We start from the raw sequence: 10,942 nt of genomic DNA, 5'->3' as shown, positions 1-10,942 counted from the left end.
CAGAATGTTTACTGCAGCCCAATTCATAATATCCAAGACATGGAAACGGCCCAAGTGCCCATCAACTCATGAATGGATTAACAAATTGTGGTATATGTACATCATGGAATACTATGCAGCCATAAAAAAGATGGAGACTTCACATCTTTTATGTTTACCTGGATGGAGCTGGAACATATCCTTCTTAGTAAAGATCTCAAAAATGGGGGGGGGAAATATCCAATGTACTCAATACTACTATGAAATCAATATATAATCACCTACACAGTCATACGAATGGCAAATCATAACTATAGTCCAGAAAGTAGAAGGGAAAAGGAGAGAGAGGGGAGGGGGGTTATAGGAGGAGGGAGGGTATTTAGGGGGATCTCATGTAATGTGCATGATGCAATGGTGCATTTTAAAGCTATTAAAAAATGAGTATGGGCGGCACCTGTGGTTCAAAAGGGTAGGCGCTGGCCCCATATGCTGGAGGTAGTGGGTTCAAACCCAGCCCCGACCAAAAAAAAAAAAAGAAATGAGTATAATTGTGATGGACGTGTTACTTAGTGCAATGTAAGCATTTCACATTGTATATCAAAGCAGTATCCTGAACCCCATAAATGCATCAATGTACAAAGTTATAGTTTCATAAAAAAATGTTTTTAAAATGAAACATAAATTTATAGTCTGCTAAATGAACTCACTGCACAGTCTTAAAACCAGTTCACTGCTCTTACAATCCTGCCTCCCTCCTGGGGGCTGGCCCACTGGACCTACTCCCCACTCCACGGCATCTTGTCCACCCAGTAGGCTTCCAACAAAGATCCGATAACTAGAATTTAGCCTTCAGCCCTGCACAGGGGAATAGCCACCTGCAGCCTCCAAAGTGATGAGTCAGACCTTTCTAGGATGCCTGCACAGAGACCCAGACTCACAGTGCAGACAGTAGCCCTGGACACTCACACTGGCACTGTTTCTGACAGTGGGAATAGTAGAAGGAGCCTCCATGGCCATCAAGGTAGACCTCCATGGCCATCAAGGTAGAGGCCAGAGGAGGAGCCAAGGACACTCTGTGAGCAGACAAGGCAAGTCTGTGTACCATCAAATGGGCATGTGGGGGTGCTGTGTAATAGCACTGCAGACCAGGGACAGTAGGTATATCAGCATGTGTTTGTGTGGTGAAAACGTGCCGTGAATGTGACTGTGTGTAGGAGTGCATGAGAGGACGTGCACGACAGTGAGTGTGCTTGTGTGTGTGACAGTGTAACAGTGTTTGTTGTTCACACAGATGCAAAAGCGAGGTCAGAGTTACAGGTGGAGCAATGATGACTCTGGGCAATGGGGTAGATGGGCTGGAATTATGCTCCTAATGCACATTTGAACATTTCCAATAATCATGTATGTTTTTTATTTCCAATAAATCAAAGTTTTTGTTTTAACACTAGACACCACCCAGCTGTCCCTTTCCTAGCTTTCTTGACAGCATCATCCCTGGCCCCTGTACTTCCTACCTCTGTTTGGCCAGCTTCTTGGCCTGTATCCCAGCTGGGAGCCCCAAAAGGTACCTCACCTTCCTTGGCTACCAGGTCCCAGGGAAGCCCAAGAGTTCATAGCAGGGCTGCTGCCAACAAGATGGTGTCCCTCTCCCCAGCTGGTCCTGCTCACCATGCCCCAGGAAGTCGTCAGTAGGTAGGAGGGCTTTTCCAGGAACAGGTTTCCTATCCAGAGACCCTGGCTCCAAGCCCATGTTGATCCACTCCTTGGGTGTCCGACAGTCAAATTCCTCATTGTCAAACACCTGTAAGAAAGCAGGCAAACCTCAGGAGACACAGCTCCCCTAATGGGGCCTGGCTGGGCTGGGGTCTTCTTCCCAGATGAGGCTGTGCCCCCTCCTCTGCTGCTCCCAGAGGTATGCAGGGTCTGGGCTGGGTAAAGCCTGGGTCCCCATCCAGCCAAGGCTCAGACAGAGCAGTGTCTGGGCACTCAAAGCAGGATGTGGGCTCTCTCTACCATTGCCCACAACCATCCGGCTGAGGCCCAAAGGAAGAGGTGGCACTAGGATTTTCCTGAGCACCCTACCCTGACTCAGAAATGCTGGAGATGCAGGGCTATCAGGAGGCAGTTCTTAGAAGGGTGATGTGCTGCTAGATTCAGCTTTGCCTCCCCACAGCCACCACCAGGCAAGAGATACTCAGGGCCACAGAGAGGAAGGGAGGGGAGGTGGGTGAAAGCCACAGCCAGGCTATGCTCCCCTCTCCTTCTCTCTGAACTCAGTTTCCCTCAGCTATGCCCCAGGGAGGTGGCACTGATGCCCTCCTGCATCCCTGATCTCCCCCATTTTAGTGAGCCCCAGCATAGTTTCCCACCCCAGGTGGGACTGGCCAGGGAGGCCTGTACACTGCCCTACAGTCTGAGTAGGCTGCTTCTGGGTGCTCACAGGTGGACTAGAGGCAGAAACTAGACATATAAGCTACCCTGGCTTCCAGGAAAACAGCAGCACATCAGCATCCCAAGGGCCTGCTTGGGATGCTCGAGGTCCCTGGGGTGAGTTCTCATGACTGAGTGTCCTGTCTGACAAATGAATGCTTGTGATTGGCACAGAGTCCCCTTTTGGGCCTGATCCTGATCCTCAGCCAGCTGCACCCCACCCATCCATCAACTTTTCACGGAAGTCTGGCTCACCTTCAGCGGGAGATATATGGGGAAGAGCGGGTCATGTCCCTGTTCAATGGTGTGGGGATGTTTGAGGTCTGGGTGCCTGGGCATGAGCTTGTTGGAGTCGATCCCCTCATCGGACAGCAACTGCTCGATGTCCAGGCTCAGGTACTGCCGCTTCCTCCTGGCCAAGGGCAGGGTGGGGACCTCAGGATGGCTTGGCTCATGCCAGTAGCTCCATGGGTTTCAGCAAGGGCCCACGGGGTTGTGATAGTAGGGGTGTGGCCCAGGAAGTGAGGGCTGAGGGTGGTGTCTTAGGCTCCAACTGCCCTTTTGTCCTGCCCCACAAGCCCATTTCATTGACATAAATGGCACCCTCCCTGCTTCCACAGCAAGGAAAACAATTTGTTCCTGTTAAGAGACCAAAGAGCTAGAAGATTTGGTCTAAACACTGTATAGACTCTGCCATGGAGATTGTCACCTAGTGATCCTAGGTTGTTGCACAGATGTCCTAAGTTGGGCAGATGCCTCCCAGAACACAGTCTCCCCTCACAGCCCACCCAGCCATACCTCTCAATCTCAATCTTGCGGGGGCACTGGCCTGGCAGCACCTGGAAGGGCACCTGCACCTTGGGCTGATAGGCCTGCAGGGGAAAGTCAGTCTGGGAGAGCAGCTGGGTGGTGGTTCCAATGCGCTGCTGCTCAATGAGCTCCTCAAAGTCCTTGGGAACCTCAAAGGTTATAACTGCAGGTAGAGGCAGAGGCAGAGGTTTCAGGGCTGGGATTGGAGTCCCTCCTCAATACGATGAATCACTAGGCTAGGTGCAGTGGTTAACACCTGTAATCCTAGCACTCTGGGAGGCCGAGGCAGGTGGATTGCCTGAGTTCGTGAGTTCGAGACCAACCTGAGCCAAAATGAGACCTTGTCTCTAAAAAATAATCGGGCATTGTGGCGGGTACCTATTGTCAGTCCCAGCTACTCTGGAGGCTGAGGCAAGAGAATCACTTGAGCCCAAGAGTTTGAGGTTGCTGTGAGCTATTATGCCATGGCATTCTAAGGAGGCCGAGAAGGTAAAACTCTATCTTGGGGGGGGGAAAAAAAAAAAGATGAATCACTATCCAGCCAGGTACTAGATGTGATGCTTTGGGGAATGGGAAGCTCAAAGCCCAACTATGGCCAGGCAGTGGTGGGGAGAAGATATATGTGGAAATGTATGAAGGGTTGGAGGGGTGAAGGCCAGTAGGTCTATCCTGGCCCTGCTCTCCCCACCCAGAGCCAGCATGCTGGATGTTCCCAGCACAAGGGGACATTGCTCAATTCAGGTGCTGAGTTAAACTACAGATGAGGGTTACATACAATTGGACAGGAGGACAAAATGGAATGATTCCTCCCACCCCTACCCAAGAGGTTCCCCCAGCATCTTGGAGTCTGATATTCACTCTCTGGGGTCATTTCCAGGCTGAGGCATCCTAGATACTGGAGGATCTCTGGCTCTATAGGACCCTCATGTCATAAAATGTTATCCCTACTTAAATGACCAGGGCAGACAGATGCTTCCATTCTGGGTCTAAGGGAGGAGAATTGGTGGGGACAGACCCATTGATATGGTGACCAACCATCTCAGTTTTCCTGGGACACAGGGTGCTCAGTGGAATAGAAAGTCCCAGGCAGGCCTGACACCTATAGCTCAGAGACTAGGGCACCAGCCACATACACCAAAGCTGGTGGGTTCGAACCCAGCATGGGCCTGCCAAACAACAACCACAACTCCAACCCCCCCCCCAAAAAAAAGAATAGCCAGGGGTTGTGGCAGGTGCCTGTAGTCTCAGCTACTAGGGAGGCTGAGGCAAGAGAATTGCTTAAGCCCAAGAGCTTGAGAATGCTGTGAGCTGTGATGTCACAGCACTCTACTCAGGGTGACATAGTGAGACTGTCTCAAAAAAAAAAAAGAAAGTCCCAGACAAACAGACCATATAGTTAGGCAGGGGGATGTGGGCATAGGCCTCAGAAGGAGAAGGGAGAGGGCCACATTTCCCAGGGGCTCAGTAAGGTCTGCACAGCCCATTGACAGCCCCATCTACTCTCCTGGAAGAAGGGTCCATAGAGTCCCAAGGACCCTGGGAGACCCTAGAGACCCCTCTCAGGATCTCACTGCTTCTCTGAGGTCAAGAAGTAGTCACATTGCAAGGAGATCCTCCTTAATAATGTTATGTGGGGTCCACAGAACCTGTGGAGGCTGGGTCTGGGGTGGTATCCAGAATTTGGTGGAGGCCTCTCACCCTCAGTAGGCGTTTGCTCTCTCACCAGGGCTATCAGGTGGTCAAGGAACCCCACAGCACCCAAAAGTCCAGCTATGAAGACAGTTTTCAGACCCCTAAGCACCAGGTCTTGAACCTATAAGTCTGTGACCCATCCACTTCCACAACTACACAAGGGCCAAGAAAGAGGCAGGGCCAAGAAAGCCACACCAGCCTCCAGCCCCTGCTCCACCTGCCAACCCAGGCAGGCTTCTCCAACTCTCCATTAGTCCTTGGACAGCAGAGAGGATGTCTACTGCTGGCTTCCAAGGACCCTGATTGACATCATCCTGTGGTCTTTGGGGGGCTGCTTTTTCTCATGTGGGTGGAGCCACCAAGCTGCTAACCCTCTCCATCCCTACTCTGTCATGGATGGTAGGAGCACCATTCCCAGTATCCCACAACCCTGGGATCTGTGGTTTGTAACCATTTGGGGGGCCACAAATACTTGTGAGACTATTGAAAACAGTAGGCCAGATCCTCAGATAACTGACCATACAAATGCATGCATGTGTTATGTCTTCTGTGTCAGTTTAGGGGGTTCACAGAAGACCAGTGGATTCCAAGAGCACTAATTTGGGCAGTGCCAACAAGGAGTCAGGCCTTTCCTGAGGGTGAAGAGGAAGGGAAGACAAGGGCACCTGTGTCTGATGGAAGAGGGCATCCTATCTGCCCGAGGAGGAGAGGGGCAGGCCTAGCTGGGGACACCTTCACCTGAGGTGAAGGAAGCAGCTCAGATACAGTCCTGGCCTTCCCTGGGCCCACACTCCAGGGGAGGCAGAAAAGACACAGATAATTCCCCTCTGACCCCAGGCAAGCAGAGAGAACTATGGCACTGGCCCCAGCATCCTCAACCCAGTCCGCTGTCATTGTCATAGCTCCTCTAAGAGTAATGGTGCCACTGCAGTAGCTGGAGCTCACTGGGCACTCACCAAGAGCCCAGCCCTCATGAGGCTCCTTCTCTTTTATCACCTGCCTTTTACAGTTGAGGAAACTGGCCCAGCCAGGAAGAGACATCTCCCCAAGTCCAGAGGCCCTGCTGCTACATCCCCACCAGGACCACTCATGTGGCCCTTCTGAGCACTGACCTTTAGGGGTGAACTTGTCAAGGTCAGCCTGCCTCAGGAAGTTCTGGTTCATGCAGGGGCCACGGCATACATCCTGAAACCAAACCGCAGAGCCTGAGAGTGTGTAAATATCCCACAGACAATCAGGACCTGGGACGGACCACAAGGCCAGGGGCCTCCCCTAAATCCCACCAGAGAGCACCCCAGGGGCAGGAACACAGGGATGGGGTAGAACCAGAGAGTATGTACAATTCCTCATTAAAGACTATATCCTGGGACAAGTTGTAGCCACCTGGGACACTCCGGGCCCCACCCAGCTCTGAGAATACGCCCAGCACGTGTCCTGAGGCCGAGCCACAAGGCAGGTAAGGCAAGACCAGAGGTATCTCTGCAAGTACTTCCTCTCCCAAGGGCCACTCTGGCACTACTGGTACAGTAGGTATCAGTGGGTTCTCTCCCTGTCTCTTGGCTCCTTACCTGCCTAAAACCTCCCTAAGGCTGCCTGGGACCTACAAGGCTCTCCACATTCTCTCCCAGTCATTCCCGAATCTTGCCACTACCCCCAGCCTCATGCCTTGATCTCTTCCCTCACATTCTATTCTCTTTCACACAAGCCATGTCCTCTCTAAGGAGCCCCAGGTCTTTGTGCCTGCTATTCCCGCTTGCCTGAGACACACCCCCCAGCCCCTAATTCACACAACTATGTACCCCTGTCTTAGATCTCAGCAGTATGCTATCCATGGACGCCTCCCAGCCAGAGCTGGGGGAGTGGGGCTTCACTACCAAAGCCATTGCCCCGCCACAATAGGGATATGGATGTCTCGTCCCCACTGTATCTCCAGGGCTCAGTCCTGGGCCTGGCACACATCAGGAACTCAGTAATGATGAAAGGATGTTCAGAAAGCAGATGGATGGATGGATTGATGGTTGGATGGGGAGAAAAGGGGAGTAGATGGATGGAAAATTTCACAGATGGATGGACAGGCTGATGGCTAAATGAACAGATGGACTGATGGAGAGAAGAATGAAAGGATGGGTGAACAGAGCCGACAGAGAGGGCTCACGCTTGGCAGGGGATGGCTGCCATACTCACCCCAAGTTGATCCAAGGTCCCAGGGCTGAGGATGTCAGAGTAAAACCCACGCTGCTTCATCAGTGGGTACTTCTTATCAGTTCCTGTCAGGGGCGACTTCTGGGACTGCCCCAAGTCTGAGAGTGTGGGTGGAGTCAGGGGGAGAGGTAAAAGTAGAGGCTTGGGGTCAGGACCTGGAGGAGAATTCCCCAAACCATAATCTGGTCCCAGGGTATAGTCAGGGCTCTTAGGAATCATCCGCAGACTGCACTCTTGGTCCTCAGGGATATCGCTGCACTCTGGTCCCTGACGGACATTTCGCTTATTAGCGCCTTCTCTGCTAGGCTGCGCCATGCTGCTTCTTGCGGAGGTGCCCCAGCCAGAGCTCCTAGGAGAAGATATCCATGTCACAGCCTTGCTAACCTCTTCCTCAGCCACCAGGGACAGCATGGTACCTGGATGCTGAAATTGCCTCCCTGCAACAAACCCCAGCCCTTGACCCATAACAGAAGGGAGACAGGAGGGTGGGAGTGTTCTCCTCCTAACTGGACAGACACACAGCCAGAAGAGTCCCACCAGGAGACAGTGGAGCCTGCCATGCATACCACATGTGAGAAATGAGCCCCACAGAGTTAAGGACTGAATGAGCAGAAGTTCTGCAGATGCCCCGACTCAAGTGCATGCTGCCGCACATGCCACTCCCTCCCTCATTTTATTTTATTAATTTATTTTAGAGACAGAGTCTCACTTTGTCATCCTTGGTAGAGTGCCATGGCATCACAGCTCACAGCAACCTCCAACTGTTGTGCTTAAGCAATTCTCTTGCCTCAGCCTCCCGAGTAGCTGGGACTATAGGTGCCTGCCACAACGCCTGGCTATTTTTTGTTGCAGTTTGGCCAGGGCCAGGTTTGAACTCGCCACCTGCGGTATATGGGGCCAGCGCCCTAATCACTGAGCCACAGGTGCCACCCATGTCCCTCATTTTAAAGAGCAAGACCTGGCTTCTCAGCAGAGGGAGAAAGGGAAGCAGGCCCAGGGCTCACTCACTCAATGAATTTCACTAAAATGACTTTGGCTAGAAGCAGCCCTGGTGCTCACAGCCCAGCCCTACTGGACTGACCTACCCCTCCCCTTTGTGGGGCACCTGCAGACACTGGGCCATGCCCTGCCTCCCTCATGTTGCCCACTTTACCTTTTCCATCATACCCCAGGAACCAGAGGACTAAATGGCTTCCCCAGCAGGACCCCAATCCTGACCCTTTGTTGGCCCACAGATCCCCCCTGCAACAAAGTGACGTTCACCCACCGTGGTTCTCTGAGTCAGCTCACCTCAGAAAATGCACACCCTCCCACCTGTGCAAAGGGTTGCATGCACATCAACCACCACAAGGACAAGATTTTGCAGCATTGCAGCATTCCACTGTTATTGTGGGATGGCCAGGCCACTGTTGCTTCTAGTTGCCTCCAAATGCAACACCAGGTGAAAGCTTTGGGCAAGAGGGCTGGGTGCAGTGACTCACACCTGTAACCCTAGCACTCTAGGATGCTGAGGCAGGTAGATTGCTTAAGCTCAGGACTTTGAGACTGGCCTGAACTAGAGTGAGACTATGTCTCTAAAAAAAAAAATAATAATAAATAGGGCAGCACCTGTGGCTCAGTGGGTAGGGCTCCGGCTGCATATACTGAGGATGGCATGTTCGAACCCAGCCTCAGCCAGCTAAAACAGCAATGAGAATTGCAACAAAAAATAGCCGGGCATGGGTGGCACCTGTGGCTCAAAGGAGTAGGTCGCCGGCCCCATATGCTGAGGTGGTGGGTTCAAACCCAGCCCCCACCAAAAAAAACTGCAAAAAAAAAAAAAATTAGCCGGGCATTGTGGTAGGCGCCTGTAGTCCCAGCTACTCAGGAAGTTGAGGCAAGAGAATCACTTAAGCCCAAGAGTTGGAGGTTGCTGTGAGCTGTGATTACACAGCACTCTACCGAAGACAACATAGTGAGACTCTGTCTCAAAAAAAAAAAATAGAGAAACCAACCAGGCATTGTGGCACATGCTGTAGTCCCAGCTACTTGGGAGGCTAAGGCAGAAGGATCACTTGAGCATAGGAGTGTGAAGTTGCTGTGAGGTATGACACAAGAGCACTCTAGCCTGGGGCACTCAAAGCCTGAGGCTCTGTCTAAATAGGTGGCAGGGGCTGGGTACCATGGCTCACTCATGTAATCCTCGCACTCTGAGAGGCTGAGGAGGATGGATTGCTTGAGCTCACGAGTTTGAGACCAGCCTGAGCAAGAGTGAGACCCCCATCTCTAAAAATTAGAAGGGCACTGTGGTAGGCACCTATAGTCCCAGCTACTTGGGAGGCTGAGGCAAGAGAATTGCGTGAGCCCAAGAGTTTGAGATTGCTGTGAGCTATGATGCCATGCACTCTACCAAGCCAAGGGTGACAAAGTGAGACTCTGTCTCAAAAAAAAAAAAGGAATATGGGGAAGAAGAAGTTTTCATGTAAGTCTGGTACAAAAAAATAAAAAGGAAATCTATGATTTTCTCAATAAAATTTTCAACTAAAAAAGACAGCATCTTAAAAGGAATTATCTTCCCCCACATCTTCCCATTTTCCCATCCCTCTGCACACTGGACAAAGTAGCCAGGAGCTGCAGTACAGGTCACTCTTTTGGAGAGGTAATTTGTGGGATTGGCTGGTATAGACTGCCTGATGGATCACAGCAGGAGGCTCCTGCCTACACTGACCTGAAGAGTGGAGTAGGGGGCCAGGGTTGCCTAGAGCAAAGCTACATGCAGTGCCACAGGCATTGGGGCCCATGTTGTAGTCCCAGCTACTTGGGAGGCTAAGGCAGAAGGAGCTGAGCCTATTGCTAAGGAGGGAATGGTGAGTTGGTAGGCCACTTGAGGGATAGAGAAGGGAAGATGGGGCTCTGGCAGGAACTCTAAGATACCTAAGGCTGACCTGCCTTTAGCTAGTCAGTCCTGCCAGGTTTCACCTACCAGAACTCTGCTCCCTAAATCCACTCCCTGGTGGCCAGTCGCCGCCTAGGGCAGGTGCTGGAGAAAATGCTGCATCTGGCCCACCTATCTGACAATTACCAGGTCATCGAAGAGCACCCTAAAGACCAGAGGATTCCCTGGGGCTCAGCCCATCATGCTGCAAACCCACTGATATGTTTCATTTTTTTAACAAAATCACCAAACAGAGCAGGGCTTGGAGAGGCCAGGGTCCCAGCTCCATAGAACAACATTCCATTCCCCCATTTTCTCAGCTCTCAAATGGGCTTGAACATGCTTGACAGGTTTTACGGGTGTGTTATAAGGAATTATGAAGATCTGTGGAGATAAGAGATGTGCAAATGTGCCGGAAACTGCAGTATTGGTATGTGCAAAAGGAGCAATGATGGCTGGATCTGCTGCCCTGACGAAGTGCTCCCCTCTGAGCAAGTGGCAGTAGGGGAATGCATTGAGGTGTGTCCCTAGAAGGAAGGTGTGAGAGTGAGCTGCAAACTCAGAATCCTGTTTTCCTTCTATCTCTCAGCCCTTCACAATAGTTGCCTTTCATTTCTGCCCCAACTCTGGACACCCGTACATTACCAGTGCACACAGGAGCTGGTATAGACAGTAAGACCTTTGCCTCCTGTCACAGCTTCTGCCTGGAAATAAGTGTGACTGGTAGGAAGGAGAAAGACATGATTTCCAGCAAGTCCTCTGCCACTGATCACTCTGAGCATTTGTGAGGGAACAAGGCCATAAAATGGTGGGGGTTGGACAGTGCCTGTGGCTCAAAGGAGTAAGGTGCCAGCCCCATATGCCGGAGGTGGTGGGTTCAAACCCAGCCCTGGCCAAAAACTGCAAAAAAAAAAA

The 10,942-nt window shown here is 51.6% G+C and overlaps 1 protein-coding gene across 1 annotated transcript in view; it reads right to left on the bottom strand.

The window, feature by feature from the left end:
• DNAH1 (dynein axonemal heavy chain 1) overlaps nucleotides 1–7,428 on the bottom strand; it is an 86,726-nt gene extending 79,298 nt beyond the window's left edge. Inside the window, exons 1-5 of the mRNA XM_023513042.1 lie at nucleotides 7,096–7,428; nucleotides 6,024–6,096; nucleotides 3,208–3,382; nucleotides 2,665–2,821; nucleotides 1,648–1,780 (exon numbers count right to left, since the gene is read on the bottom strand). Coding sequence (XP_023368810.1) covers nucleotides 1,648–1,780; nucleotides 2,665–2,821; nucleotides 3,208–3,382; nucleotides 6,024–6,096; nucleotides 7,096–7,428 — 871 coding nt within the window. The remainder of the gene's footprint in view (nucleotides 1–1,647; nucleotides 1,781–2,664; nucleotides 2,822–3,207; nucleotides 3,383–6,023; nucleotides 6,097–7,095) is intronic.
• Between the last annotated feature and the right edge of the window lie 3,514 nt (nucleotides 7,429–10,942).

This window comes from Otolemur garnettii, unplaced genomic scaffold (genome assembly GCF_000181295.1).
Source record: "Otolemur garnettii isolate 467f Iridium unplaced genomic scaffold, OtoGar3 scaffold00032, whole genome shotgun sequence".
Taxonomy (NCBI): Eukaryota; Metazoa; Chordata; class Mammalia; order Primates; family Galagidae; genus Otolemur; species Otolemur garnettii.
This window is presented reverse-complemented; position numbering and strand designations above follow the sequence as displayed.